The sequence below is a fragment of the Panicum virgatum genome, chromosome 8K (genome assembly GCF_016808335.1).
Source record: "Panicum virgatum strain AP13 chromosome 8K, P.virgatum_v5, whole genome shotgun sequence".
NCBI classification, from domain to species: domain Eukaryota; kingdom Viridiplantae; phylum Streptophyta; class Magnoliopsida; order Poales; family Poaceae; genus Panicum; species Panicum virgatum.
Genome location: NC_053143.1, coordinates 48,943,107 through 48,958,397, shown reverse-complemented (window position 1 = coordinate 48,958,397; position 15,291 = coordinate 48,943,107). Strand labels below are relative to the sequence as shown.

At 49.1% G+C, this 15,291-nt stretch overlaps 1 protein-coding gene and 1 pseudogene across 1 annotated transcript; one reads left to right on the top strand and one right to left on the bottom strand.

Annotated features, from left to right (window-relative positions):
• The first annotated feature begins 118 nt into the window (after nt 1-118).
• On the top strand, nt 119-4,683 carry LOC120644997 (annotated as a pseudogene).
• Nucleotides 4,684-5,227: 544 nt separating this feature from the next.
• On the bottom strand, nt 5,228-6,025 carry LOC120645001 (pterocarpan synthase 1-like). The gene has a single exon (XM_039921745.1). It carries the CDS (start codon nt 5,919-5,921, stop codon nt 5,328-5,330), a length of 594 nt encoding a protein of 197 aa, XP_039777679.1. The 5' UTR covers nt 5,922-6,025; the 3' UTR covers nt 5,228-5,327.
• Nucleotides 6,026-15,291: the final 9,266 nt, after the last annotated feature.

Sequence of the window (15,291 nt, the reverse complement as noted above, 5' to 3'; positions counted from 1 at the left end):
AAGCCTATCTCACGGCGAAGAAAATTTCTGCGCACTTCATTTCATTTAATTTATTTTACCTGTACAACGACGTTGTCTTTTGCTACAGTGACAAGACGGACACAGCAGGACAGAACAGATGACCCCTGCGTTGCTTTGCATTCAGAGAAAAGAAGATTCCTATAATTAGTTGGTGCAAGGATGAAAGCAAAAGGCATTATGCATAATTAAAAATCATAGGAAAAGGGTATTCTCCACCCCGCTTTTGCAAGAGCTTCCATTGTTATAGAGCTGCTTGCAGCAATTGGCCTGAGGTGTAGGACAGGCCGTGCGGGAATCCAGTGGCCTTGTGTGTCTCTCTCGTCCATTATTTGCCTCCCCGGCGTACCATCAGGCTCTCCGTCCTCCCCCACGGCAGCAGAGACTTCTAGTCAATCAAGCTCGATTGGCGACGAGCTGCGGGCAGCCTGACCCGGCGAGGAAGTTCCATACCCGACCAGCATCGACCTGTGAGTGTCATCTCGCCATCTGTTGTTCTTTACAACTCTGCACGACACTGCTTATTGCTGCCCGCGAGGCTGTAATGAGGAACATACACAAAAATCTCAATCCTTGCACTCGTTTATTTAGGGGCAAAAAACCATGGAAGTCGTGACGGGGGCTCTGCCAAGCGTCATCACGAAGCTCGCTGGTCTAGCCGCCGGGGAGTACAATCTGCAGAAGGGGCTGAAGGGGGAGATCAAGTTCCTGCAAGAAGAGCTTGAGAGCATGAAGGCTGCGCTGGAGGACATCTCCAGGACTCCGGCAGAGCAGCTTCCCAATAATGACAAGATCTGGTCCAGGAATGTGAGGGAGCTATCCTATGACATAGAGGATAGCATTGACACGTTCATGGTGCAATGCAAGGATAAAGGGCTTGGCAAACAGCACGGGCTAAAAAAGGTCATTGATAGGAGCCTCCACTTGTTGATGCAGCCAAAGGTTCGCCATAAGATTGCTACTGAAATAAGAGAGATCAAGAGCCGCGTCATGGAGGTGCACGAGCGGCGGCGCAGGTACGAGGTCAACCTTGGTGTTGATAAACCTGTTACTGTCGACCCTCGTTTATTCACTCAATACACCGAGATGAAAGAGCTTGTTGGAATTGAAGAGGCAAGGGATGAGTTCATCAATAACTTTTTGACACAAGGGGATAACCTTCCCATGAAGCAAGGAAAGATAGTTTCAATTGTTGGATTTGGAGGCCTGGGAAAGACAACTCTTGCTAATGCGGTTTATGAAAAGATTAGAGCACGATTCGATTGTTGTACTTTTGTTTCTGTGTCTCAAAGTCCTGACTTGAAGAGATTATTCAAGGGCTTACTCAATGATTTTGGCAAGAGCATTAATGAAGAAATATTGGATGAGAGTCGACTCATAAAAGTACTCAGAGAATTCCTTCAGGACAAAAGGTATGAAAGCACTCCTTTCGCCAATTTATACATATGAAGTTTTTAGCCACTGATAATTTATACCCTCTGTTCACAATACTCCGTTCATCAATTATACACATGAAGTACAAGTCTACATGTGGTTAATGAAATGTTCATGCACGGCTGCATTAAATGGTAGAACGCCACCACTTAAGCTTTATCACATCATTATTAAGTGCAAATAATTCCCTGACTGGACTACATTTTGTTTTGGCAAAGATTCTGGGTGGACTTGTTTTGTTCACGGACTTGCCAATCCAGCTACTCCCTAGCTATTTTAGTTTAATCATTAAATCTCCAGTAGTGTTCCATGCCAGTTAGCTTAATTTTCATCTAGCTGGTATATGAACAATATTAGAACATTTTTCCATCCTCAAATCACAAGTTTTTTTTTCTAATAACTTGTGATATGATTAGGTATTTCGTTGTTGTTGATGACATATGGGATATCTCAGTTTGGAAAAGGATTAGATGTGCTTTGCCTGATAATAAAGTTGGATACACAATTATTACAACTACCCGTATTTCTGATATTGCTGAACAAGCTGGAGGTGCTTACAAGCTGAAACCCCTTTCTTCAAACAACTCTCGGAAGCTATTTTTTAGAAGAATATTTGGTAACGAAAACAAAGACAACAATGAAGAAATAGAAAAATGTCCTGATGATGAACTTGCGGAAGTATCTGACAGAATACTAAAGAAATGTGATGGTGTGCCCTTAGCAATTATTACAATGGCTAGCTTGCAAAGTAAGAAATAAACTGGAGTGGTACGAGGTGTACAATTCTGTTGGTGCTGGCATGGAAAACAATATGGATGTGGAGAATATGAGAAAGATATTGTCTTTCAGCTATTATGAGCTGCCATGCCATCTAAGGACTTGCTTGTTATATGTAAGCATGTTTCCTGAAGATTTTGAAATTGACAAGGACTGCTTGATAAGAATGTGGATAGCTGAAGGTTTTATCCAATGGGAAAAACAGGGGAAGAGTCTATTTGAAATAGGAGAGTTTTACTTCAATGAGCTCATAAACAGAAGTATGATCAAACCGATATATAAGTTTTACACTGTCATGGTAAAGAGTTGTCGCATACATGATATGATGCTCGATCTTATCCGTTCCTTTTCAAGCGAGGAAAACTTTGTTACCATACTAAGTGATATCGATAGCACATCTCCATCAAGTACGATTCGGAGGTTGTCCCTTCAAAATGGCAAGAAAAGTCACGTGATGGCTCAGGCTACTAGAAACTTGTTGCAACATGCAAGGTCAGTTGTTATCTTCCCAGCAGCCGTTGCTCAAGTGCCGGCTGCTGGCAGCTGCCGATTTTTACGTGTACTGGATTTGGAGCATTGCAACCTTTCACATACTGATAGCCTTAAGTACCTTGGAAATTTATACCAGTTGAGGTACTTAAGACTATATTCTACGCATATTTCTCAGCTCCCGGAAGAAATAGGAAACCTGCAGTTTCTACAAACATTGGATGTGAGGAGCAATCCTATTTCCATCTTGCCTTCAAGTGTTGTCGAGCTAAGAAATTTGATGTGCCTAGACATTGACAAGACTACAAGAGTGCCAAATGGAATTGGAAACCTAACATGCCTTGAGCAGTTGTCATGGTTATGCATTGATGGGTCCACCATAAATATTATAAAGGAGTTGGGCCAGCTAACTGAACTGAGGTTGCTGCATATTAGATTGGACGAGTGGAACGACAAGCTGTTGGGGTGCCTACATAAGTTACAAAAGATTCAGGAACTACAAATAGCAGTCCATCGTTGGCTATGCAACATCGGTGGATTGGATGCCTGGGTCGCTCCTCGACATCTCCGTTTGTTGGATGCAAGAAACATCTGTTGGTTTTCTACACTGCCGGCTTGGGTGAACCCATCGTTTGTTCCGGTTCTCACCTGCCTATGGATTGCCGTGAGGGAGCTACATCAGGTGGATCTCGACATCCTCGGGAGGTTGCCAGCTCTCCGCCATCTATGGCTGATGGTGGACAATAAGAACCTGGGAATCCTTCAGGGGTTAATTGTTAGTCCTGGTTCGTTCCCGTGCCTTGAATCCTATCACTTCTTTGAATTTGTATGGCCGGTGGTGTTTCAAAAAGGAGCTATGCCAAGGCTTAGAGAGCTTTGGCTGTTGCCGTTGTTTTATGTGCGGGAGGCAAGCGGAATTGGCAGCAGCGATGGTGGTCTCGACTTGGGCCTGGGGAACCTGCCATCGCTGCAGGAGGTCTTGGCAGAGCTCCGATGTGAAGGCGCTAGCAAGGAGGAGGCGGAGCAAGCCAAGGCTGCATTGAGGCATGCAGCTGAAATGCATGCCAATCGTCCCTACCATAATATACGTATAGATGTATATTGATTGTGAAGGTGCGCTAGCTCCTGTCCTTATTCCTTGCGTTAGTTTTTTCCCACCCTGTGCCATTTTTTCCCGCTTTGTTTTATTACAATCTTAATTGAAGATGAAGGTGAGTTAGCTCCTGTTGTTATTCCTTGCTACTCCCCTTCTACATTTCTTCTAAACTTAATTTGCATTTATTTTTCCCGGTTTATTTCCTCAGATTCGGATGATGGATCTTGGACTGACAGTGCTAATAGGTATATAAGCCCAGCCTGACTCCTGTTGTTCAATATAACCCCCTTTTCCACCTTCTAATCTTAGTTTTGTATATTTGTCTCATACTAGACAGCAAAATTTTTATTCTAAAATTAATTGCGTTTGTTAGATTGCTCACCTCTTCATCTTCTTCTAATCTTATTTTTTTCGATTTCTGTCTCAGGTTCAGATGATGAATAACGAACCGGATAAAAGATTTGAGTTAATGCAAATGATAAGTTGCTGGTGGAGCTTCGCCACATTTGCAGAGATTAGATTGCTCACCCATGGACAGTACCAAACAACTCGAACCTGTATTTAGTGATGTTATCTACTCAGTTTCCCGTGGAAATGCCACGTCTGTGGGTTAGATTTGGTTGGTTAACAACTATTACGATGTCTGGCTTCTGCACACTTGGAACCTGGAGGCCTTCCTAGACGGCTCAATTTTATTCACTATTATGAGTGTTGCTTATGGGACGAAAAAGGTCGAGAAGTTATTTTGCGTGAGACTTCAGAGCATCGGTGCCTGAATGCATGGTCGATCGCTCTGTTTCTTTCTAATACAGGGCAACTGATGTAGCATTTCATTGCAACTAAGTGCAACTAAGACGCCTGCTCTGCTCTGTTTTGGTGCGCGACGAGAATATGAGATCACTAGATAGTAGTGGTTCCCATGCTCTGTTTCGTTGTGCTCTGTTCTGAGGATTTATCTAGACTGCAGAACATGGTGCCGAAACATGAATGTCAGGCAGCGGTGCCAGGTGTGCAGTCACCTTCTAGTTCTAGCAAAGATCGCCCATTGCTTATTTTCTGCATTGTGCTCTGTTCATCTCATCTCATCTGTTATTATTGATGCATTGCATGGATAATTTGATGACCCCCTATGCTCTCGTTCCGTGTGCATATCTCTGCTCCGACCAACCGGCTGCCGGCAACACTCGTCAGGAGCGAACTGCCTGTATTATCATCCTTGCTGATTAGCTTCTCTCTCGCTTACATGTGAGCCCCACCTGTCATCACCCAAATCTACTCCCTGCTCTTCTTCTTCCGGTTCCCTCCACCGCCGGCCGGCGAAGCCAAGGGATGGATATGATGTGGAGAACACATGCATCAAGCCAATTAATAGCTTGGAGGAGCCAAGATTGACCAGCAATATAATTCAGCCAAGATTGCAATCTGTGCTGTGTTATTCGATCGATCGCAAAATTAAAGATGCACGATCAGTTGCCACGATCGAGCATATTTAATTTAATTGTGCTATATATTATTAGTTAATCGACCGCAACAGCAGAGATGACCACCAATTGCCACCGGCGGCGCTCACCGGCGGCACGGACATGTGCACGTCCAGCTCCACCATCACGTACTTCTCGGACACCACCAGCTCGACCATCCTCCACGTCAGGTAGCCGGCGGCGCGCCGGAGCCGGCCCGTGCCGCCGACCACCGCGGCCTCCGCCTTGTCGTCGTACACCCCGACGCGGCCGGCCACGGAGAAGGTGCTGCCGTTGTACGGCCCCGCGGTGAGCTCGACGGTGATGGCGACGGTGAGCACCTCCTCATGCTGGGAGGCCAGCATGTAGGTGCCCTGTGCCCGACCGACAGCCCGCGACCCGGCGTCGGGCTCCTCCGTCACCACGTCGTCGATCGCCGCCGTGTCGCCGAAGTAGGCGCCCCGCTCTACGTCGTGCGGTGGCCCGACGCCGTGGATGAGGTGGATGGCCGTCGTTCCCGGCCCGCGCATCACGTCGTGCATGTACAGCCGCAGGTGCACCGGCTGCCGGTGGCCCGACGTGGCGGCGAGCAGGAAAGTCACGACTGCGATGGCGACAAGCCGCTTTGTGGAGGAGCTGGGGGCCATTGTGAGGATGAGCTAGCTTGGGACTGTGCGATCGAGCTGCTGGTAGCTGGGGTGTCTTGCTTATAGCCGGCTGGAGCGAGGAGACATAAAGATTCCGTGCATCACGCGTGTTGTCAGAATCGGACCTGACTAACCAAACACGAGTGTTTTGAAGTCTATGCTCACCCGATTGTTTTGTTACATCAAATCACATGATTAGGGAAAGGGGGGACCTCACCCCCCCCGCGTCGTCTCCCCCCCCGGAGGCGACTCGGGCGGCGCCCCAAGTTTCGCCGCGGCGCCCCCCCCTCCCGGCCACCTCTCCGTCTCGCCGCCGCCGGAGCTGGGCACCGGAAGTCCGTGTTCCCGCTAGGAAGGCGGCGGCGGGGCCTTCTCACGTCTCTCTCGCCAGCCTAGGGCGCCTAGGGCGCCGGCGCCGAGCTTGGAGGCGGCGGCCCGGGGCTGCAGGGCTGCCACCCTGGTGTCCGGATCCGGCGATGCCGGGCCTGGATCAACGCGGCGGCGCCCTAGGCTTCTCGTTTTGCCTCCGGTCACCGACACGCCGGTGTCAGAATTGGAGGCGGCGGCGGCGGCCTGCGTCAGGTTTGGCGGCGGCCGGAGCTGCAGATCCGGTGTCCCGGAGGCCGGATCCGGCGCCCCCGGAGTTGGTCTTCGTGGTGCAGCGGTTCACCAGCAGGTCTTCGCGGTGCAGCTCCACGCGCGGAGCGGGTCCTGCGGGTCGCCGGCGGGCAGATCCGGCCCCTTCCCAACCGGATCTTGCGTGTGCCGGCGCCTAGGTGGAGTGCTGCGCGGGGCTCCGGTGAGCCTGGTGTCTTGCCCGGCCGCTCCACTCCGCTCCGCCGGTGGAGCCGGTCCGGTAGGTCGCCGGTGGCCACGATCCGCCCATTCCCGGCCGCAGGAGCTGTGGGGGTGTGGGGCTGGGTTCTTGCGGCTCCGGTTTGCTCGGACACCCCGCTCAGCTCCGTCAGTGGAGCAGTCTGGCGGGTCGCCCGGCGACCCCCCCCCAAGCTGCTGGTGAACCTCTGTCATTCCTGTGTTGGACTTCAGCGAGCCAGTACCTTCGTCGCCGTTCAGAGCTTTTGGGCCTCCTATGCTGGCACCGTTGTGCTTGCCTACCATGGCCGTGGTTGCGGGAGCATTGGGAGAAATCCTTGCCTGGCTTGTGCCAGCCGGCAATGGCGACACTTACAGTGTTGCGTTCCTCGTTGGAGGCTTTGTCGCAGCGCTCCCCTACTTGCAGGTCTGACGGTGACGGGTGGGCGCGGGAAACCGCAAAGGAAATCTTAAGTCCGGCATTGCGCTGGTCTTGTTGAGACATCGGTGACACCTACGGGTGCCACTCCCCTTCTTGGAGGCGATGTCGAACTTCCCTCCCACCAAGTGCTGTTGCTGACTGCTCCTTCCTGAAGCCGGTGCGCTTGCTTCCCTAGTGCTGGTTTTGGTGAAAGGGTGATACAAGCTGTGGATTCCCATCGTGAGTCACGTGGGTGTCCTCCATTTGGCGCCTCTGCTCTGTCGGCGCTCTTCTTGCTAGTGGTACCATCAAATTTTATGCCGGGAGGTGTTCCCACCTTTCCACCATCCCCCTGTGAGGTTTCCTCCCCTTGCATGGCGTTGGATGGTGGTACGTGGGAGCCCGGATGTGCTTTCAAAGGTGGCTCCATCAGCATCCAAGGGGAGATCGTCGTTTTCGGTGAGCCGTAGTTTGCGCCCCTCCCACCGCCTTTAGTCCCCTCTTCATTGGCCTGACCCTCAGATGGAGGGTGACAGCGGAGTGGCGTAGCTACGAGGGGTGGTGTGGAGGTGCAATGGCCACGGTGAATCCGGCGAGTATGTTGTTCGGTGGTGGCTCTCATCGACGCTTGGTGGCCGTCTCTCTAGCGAGTGTCCTACTTTTGTATCTTGATCCGTAAAAGTTGTTGTCCTCCCTATCTATGTGTTGTGTTGTGTTGGACTGTTGTAAAATTGCTGAATTCCAAATGTTGTAGCATTTTGGCTTGCCTAAAAGCCCATCAATATATCAAAGGTGACCGTCAAAAAAAATCACATGATTAGCGCAGCAGAAAAAATCGAGTGTTTCAGAGGATATCTACACCCGATTTTTCAACCACAGGATTAAAATCCATTGGTTCAGGTTTGAAAAGCAGGTTAATTATTCGATTCTTACTAAAACACATAGCTGTACAAATCTAATTATAAGTCTTGTGAGCATAAACAGATTTGAAGAATGAAGTTCCTTTAGTCAGGATTAAAAATGTAACATTTTAATGACAAATCTGAAATATTAAAATCATGCAGCTCTTGAGTTCAAGTAACATATTTGTCACACCAGAATGTAAAACCCTAGAACTAAAGAATGTAACTGACACATGAAATTTAAATATACATCAACTTGGCAATTAATAAATCAAATTCTCAAAAGGAATGAAAACTTCAGAACACAAGCCTGAATAGAGCTTCAAAATTCAGTCACAAATGCTGAGTTCAGAAATGAAATCAGAAGTCGCAGCACACAATACTAAACACAATTTTGTTCATTTGTTTTGACTACAAATTTGCTTTGAGTGCCCTCAATGGAAAGTTATGTGTGGATGTCCCTAGCGATGAGAACATAATGCCTCTCAAATGAACATGGTGGGTGGAAATACATCTACAAACATAGACATCATATGAAAAATGTTAGCCAAATATGACATAACCTGACATTTGATCAATTACACCATGCAGACATACAAATGATAGTATAAAAACCACTGGAATTTTAGCTGTAGGCACTGTGACTACTGAAATATGAAACTAAATGGCATGCTTGAGAAACATGACATAAGAAATGTCAGAAAATTACAATAACAAATGAAATGGAAACGTCAGGAAAAGTTGACATTACAAGAACTATTTCAGAAAACTAGAATTACACCTTGTGAAAGTTTGGATCGGGTGCTCTAGCCTAAGAGGGGGAAGGGGTGAAATAGGCAACTAAAAATCTTAACCTATGGCTCCAACAAAATTGCATAATATTAAACTAAAGCAAGCTATCTAAATTTACAACTATGGTTCTTCTAGTGTAAAACCCCTATCCCAAAAGAGTTTAGCAACCTATAGCCTTTCCTATCAAGATGCTACTCTATAAATGTAAAGGCACACAAGGAAGCTAGTATGAAATGGGGAAATGTAAAAGCGGGATAGGAGGAAGCAAGCTCTCGACGCGAGGATTTATCCCGTGGTTCGGTTAGCCACAAAGGCACACCTACATCCACGTTGTTGAAGCACTCACTAAGAGTATCGCTTCCCGGCAATCAAGTCTCTTCCGAGGACACCAAGTCACCCGGTCGCTTTGATCCCATTTTCCACTAAGGAGCTTCTCCATGAAGGATGGGGGTCTCCACGTCCCCTGCACAAAGTCGTCCACGCCTCTCCACACCAATCCGGAGGGTCGTTGATGTTGCCGGTGAGCCACCAATGCTCCAAGGTGCCGGTGCGCTGAAATCTTGTTTGGTTCACTCAAGAACCACAGCACAAGGTCACTACACCTTGCTGTCTCACTCACAAAGGAGCTAACCTAGTACTAACACTCTTAAATGTGTGCTAAGGACTAAAGATATGATCACTAAGCTCTTGGACGGCTTGGAGGTGTTCTTGGATGTGTATGGGGTGTCTCAAGTCTCCAGCAATCTTTAAATGGCCGGGGGGTGGCGTATATATAGCCCACCAAGTCGAACTAGCCGTTTGGAGCCATTATCTAATTTCTACGTAGACCATCGTGTCGGTGTTTTACCGCCAAGCCCACCGAGGGGTACCCCGAGGTGGTAGATTGTAGGCAGGGACTCGCCGTGATCAAAACGCGATGGTGCAAGGAACACAAAGATTTAGACAGGTTCAGGCCGCCAGAGCGTAACACCCTACGTCCTGTGTGGTTGTTTGTATTGCCTTAGGGATTGACCGATGGATGATGGAGTTCGTGCACAAAGACTCCTGGGGGCACATTGTTGTCGCGGATAACATGATGAATCTCCAGTCCTGAGAATTTGTTTTCAAGCTTTTGAATTTCTGCAACATAAGCATCCATGGTCTCTGTATTGATGTCCCATTCTGTTATCGCCATAAATTAACAAGATTAATTTATGGGCCGAAAGCAAGATGGGCTTAAAGCAGAAGATTAAGAAGGCTTGTAAATCGGCTCCTGCGTGAGCATTTGGGCCACATGGGCCATGTATCTATAGATTTAGTTTAAGATTAGAGATAGAGTCCGATCGGGACAAGACTAATTTAGATTGTTTCCCAAGTCTCCGGACTATAAATATGTACCCTATGTTATTCATGAAGGGAGAACGTCATCACGTCTCGCAAACAACAATCTCGGCGCATCGCCACCCCTAATCCTAGGGTTTCATCCAAGTAAGCGCCATGCTGCCCTGATCGCTTCTCGCGATCAGGGCAGCGTTGTTCTTGCTTTTACCTTGGTATTACTCGTACTGAAGCGTTTTTGATGGCGAGTAATGCTAGTTATCTTGATATTCGTAGCACAGCTTTAGTAGATCTATCGGGCTTTGTTGCTAATTGTCTACGAATATCACGTTGTCTTTACGCGATCATGTCATCATCTTATACTATCTTGTTAGCTACGTAAAGACAACACCCTGCTTCTTTTATGTCTAGTAGATCTGATCTGTTATGGTTTGCTCTTATTCTCAAGAGTTGGCGTAATATCTGTTAGGTTAGGCCTTGCAAACGGATTGGAAGATCCGGTGATGTGTTAGATGCTTTGCTTTAGTCTTAACAGGGAATTGATCCGGAAATCGGCTCTTGCTAGTTCTTAGCCCTCTGTTTTTTGTTATGGTTTAGTTATTTATCACGTTCATTAGGCCCAATCACGTGTAGGATGTTCCGATCTAGCAGTGAAGCTTTTACCATCGTAGATCAGATTAGTTAGATTTAATAGAAGCAGCTTTCATAATTATATGCTTCATCTACTGATATCAGATACATAGATCTAATCTGACACCGGGACTCGATCGGCTCTTTAAAGCCGATGCAAGAGTCTTCCCGGGGAGCCGACTATGGCTCGGACTTACGTTTACACGTGTCTTTGTACGCAGGAAACTGTTTGGAGCACGTTCGCACCCTCCTGATCGGGTATAGGTCAGGTGGCACGCCCAACATTCTCCGGAATCTTCGGGCGCGTGACGGAATTGCGGACCGTCGACGAGGGAGCAGTGCCTGCCAGCGCTCCGGTGACCTCCCGGCTCTTCGTGTTGCATGTCGCTGCTCGCCGGTGGGTTTCGACCGACAACACATTCTGGCACGCCCGGTGGGACACTTCTCGACAACAACGTCCCCTGCGACAATGTCTGGAGCTCAAGATCAAGAACTCGCTCCCAATCCCATCACGTATGAAGAACTCCCTCCTGAACACAAGAAGAAGTATGATGAGATCAAAGCTCTGTTGGAAGCCGAGCTCATCGGCTCTTTTGAGAGGACCCGCAACCATGGCATTAAGTGGAAGGGGTTCTCGCCTAAAGGCGCTCTCGACAACGTAGATTTGTCTGTACCATCAGAGGAGTGCACCAGGGCCCTGCGTCAGGAGATGAACTACATGGTGGCCCATACGCTTCATCGGCACTCTCAGGGCCTGATGAACGAGCTCGAGCGCGTGGCGCATCGCGTCATCCAGGAGATAATCAAGAACCAGTACTCTCCATCGGGACCAACCCTAGGGAGTCATACAGAGGAAGCTACACTGCATTCTAGGCCGCTATTGCCATTCTCATTTGCGGCTCCAAAACCACAAAATTCGCCGATCTACGTCATCCACAAGATCGGACGTGATCCTGGAGAAGGCCAATTCCTCACCGAGCCACCCAAAGAGATCCCGCACGGCTACACGTGCGCATACATTCCTGACAGCATCAATCCATCATGCTCGGTGCAGATGGTAAACCCAGGAGCTTCTGGAGCAGACACGGAAAAACAAGCATGGTTGGCAAAGTACGCTATCGGGCCGAATGCTGAGCCATCGGCCCCAGGAGTTCTTAGTCTGGAGCAGGTCAGTGCAATACTGAGAGACCAGTTCGGCATCCTGCCCAAGAGAAAAGCGATCGGCTACTCCAAGCCGTATCCAAATGACTACGACTTGATCCCGTTGCCTCCCAAGTATCGGCTTCCTGAATTCACCAAGTTCAATGGGTCAGAAGGAGCCAGCTCCATAGAGCATGTGAGCCAATACTTAACGCAGCTTGGGATGATCTCAGTATCGGATCCTCTGAGGGTCCGGTTCTTCGGCCAATCTCTTACAGGCCCAGCTTTTGGATGGTACGCATCATTGGCTCCAGATTCAATTCGAACTTGAAGGCAGCTCGAAGATCAGTTCCACACCCAGTATCACTCGGAGGCTACTGAAGCTGGGATTGCCGACCTCGCACAAGTCAGGCAGAAGCGAGGAGAGACTGTGTCGGAATACATATAGCACTTCAGAGAAGTCAAAAACCGATGCTACTCATCGCGCATCACAGAAAGAGGCAGTCGATTTGGCTATTCTAGGACTTGCTAAGCCGATCAAGGATATGGCTTTTCAGTTGGAGTTCACCTCTCTGGCACACATGGTGCAGAAGCTTACGGCATATGAGCTTTACCATCCTGAGTTGTACCAGGACAAGTTCAAGCGCCATGTGAACATGGCCCAGGCAGATGAATTTGATGACTATGGCGAGGAGCAAGAAGTGGCCGTGGCAGAGTGGACTCGGGGGGCAAACCCTGTCCCGTGCAAGTGGGTCAAACAGCATGGGCTTTGTGAAGGGCTTCGACTTCGATGTGACCAAAGCAGAGCAGATATTTGATCTGCTCCTCAAAGAAAAGCAGCTGAAGCTCCCAGAGAATCACAAGCTACCGACGGCACAAGAGCTGCAGGGAAGACTGTACTGCAAATGGCACCACTCGTTCACTCATGCTACGGGTAAATGTAAGGAGCTGTGTCATCAGATCCAATCGGCTATCGAGCAAGGCCGATTAATTCTAGCTCGACACACGATGAAGGTCGACACGAAGCCCTTCCCACAAGCCAACGTGGTAGAGTTGTCGGACTTCACTCCTACGGGCCAGAATTTTTCATTCCAGATCAACATGGTGGGGCCCGTACGCCGTTGTGACGAGCAAAGGAGAGATGCCATTTCTGGCAAACGGCCCCAGGATCAAAATGAGTCAGGGCGACAGCATATTACTGAAGAGCAAGTGCGTCACATCCGTAATCAGCTTCCTGCTTCTGATCGGCTCCTGGAAAAATATGAGTATCAGCACAAGCTGCATTGCCGATATCAATCGGAAGAAGAGGAGTACGAGTGTCGCACAGGGAGGGCGCTGGGAAGACGCCAGGCTGTACGCGACCACTGGCATTGCCCATTCTTCAGGTACTGCTGGAATTCCGGTATGACCCGATTGCCCACTATAGATGATTGTCTGGAGTGCAGGCCTCGGACACGCCAGTCAGGCGATACTTCGGTGTTTCGACGCTTGGGGCCCAAAATGCGTCACAATGAACATGTTGAGCAGTCGACCAGGGGTGATTCCGAGCCAGAAGAAGAAGACAGGTACCATCGCCCACGGTGGTGTCCTGACGGGCTTAATCATTCGCAAAAGTGCAGAGTGCAGCGCTTGCACAATCTAGAAGAGGCAGAAGCGAAGTACCTTGACGTGCTGAGGAAGGCACGTCCGGATCTCGCGGAGTAGGTCAGGCACCCGCGAAGGGTGGAAAGGCACCCTCCAAGAAAGGAGTGGTGCCATAAGCAGACAAAAGCCGATGAGAATCCATCGGCTGATGTGAACATGGTGTTCGTGCTCCCATCAGAGTTCCGGGCACCCCAACCGGAGGATTTGCCTGTTGCACAGTTGGATCTTGGCCCCCAGTAGATCATCTTCGAGAAGCCAAAGGAAAAAAGCTACAAACATTTGAAGGGGCTGTATCTCAAGGGCTTCATCAACGGTAAACCCGTTAACAGGATGCTGGTTGACACCGGTGCTGCAGTCAACCTGATGCCATATTCAGTGCTGCGCCGGTTGGGACGTTCTTGTGCCGACCTATTCAAGACCAATGTGATGCTCAATGACTTCAACGGACAACCATCAGAGGCAATGGGGGTTCTTAATGTGGAGTTGACAGTGGGCCGTAAAACGATCCCGACTTCATTCTTCATCGTCAACAGCAAGAGTACATAGACGGTGTTGCTTGGGAGGGATTGGATTCACGCCAACTATTGTATCCCTTCCACAATGCATCAGTATCTCGTCCAATGGGATGGCGATGAAGTGGAGGTGGGCCGTGCAGATGACTCCAGCGAGGTCTCGCTCGCAGCCATGAACGCATGAGATGCGGAAGGGCAAGAGCCGATCTCAGGGATCGCCCTGGAAGATTGTGATCGGATCGAAGAGACAAAAATTAGACTGAGGCTGGTCTTATCCACTGGCCTCACAGAGAAGAAGCATCCTGGCATGCTACGGGGTGTAATAGAGGTAGAGAGGCTGGTCCCAGCGACCGGCCCCAAAAAATAGAAAAATCCTGTTCGAGGTCGGAATTGTTACATCATGTACATACGATGGCCTGCTCTGGCAATTGGACATTCATCAACTATTTGGTTTCAGATAATGATGGAAGTATAGAAGCGGCCAGCCCGTGCGGTTGGCCAAATAATTTTTCTTGTCATCTCCCTGTGTTTGCCGCTGATCTTGCGGATAACGAGGACTCGCCTACGTTCGCGGCTGGTTTTTCAGACGACGGCAAACTCGGATACGGGTTCACGTTAGCTGATGATTTGGAAGAGGTTGACATTGGTCCTGGGGATAAGCCACGGCCGACATTTATCAACAAAAAGTTGGATCCGGTCTTGCGTGAGGAGATGATTGCACTGCTGAAAGAGTAACGGGATTGTTTCGCATGGGACTACACCGAGATGCCCAGTCTAGACAGAAGCATCGTCGAGCATCGGCTCCCGCTCAAGAAAGGGTTTCGGCCGTTTCAGCAACGAGCACGTCAAATGAAGGCCGAAGTCCTAGAAGAAGTCAAGAAAGAGGTGGAGAAGATGCTGGATGCTGGGTTCATCAGGCCTTGCCGGTATACAGAATGGATCTCTAGCGTGGTACCGGTACAAAAGAAGGATGGCCGATGGCGTGTTTGCGTCGATTTTAGAGATCTCAACAGAGCGACGCCAAAGGACGAATACCCAATGCCTGTTGCAGAGACATTGATCAACGCAGCTGCCGGCCACAAAATGATGAGTTTTATGGATGGTAATGCCGGCTACAACCAGATCTTCATGGCCCTAGAAGACGTAAACAAGAACGCGTTCAGAGTACTAGGCACGGTCGGCTTGTTCGAATATTTGGT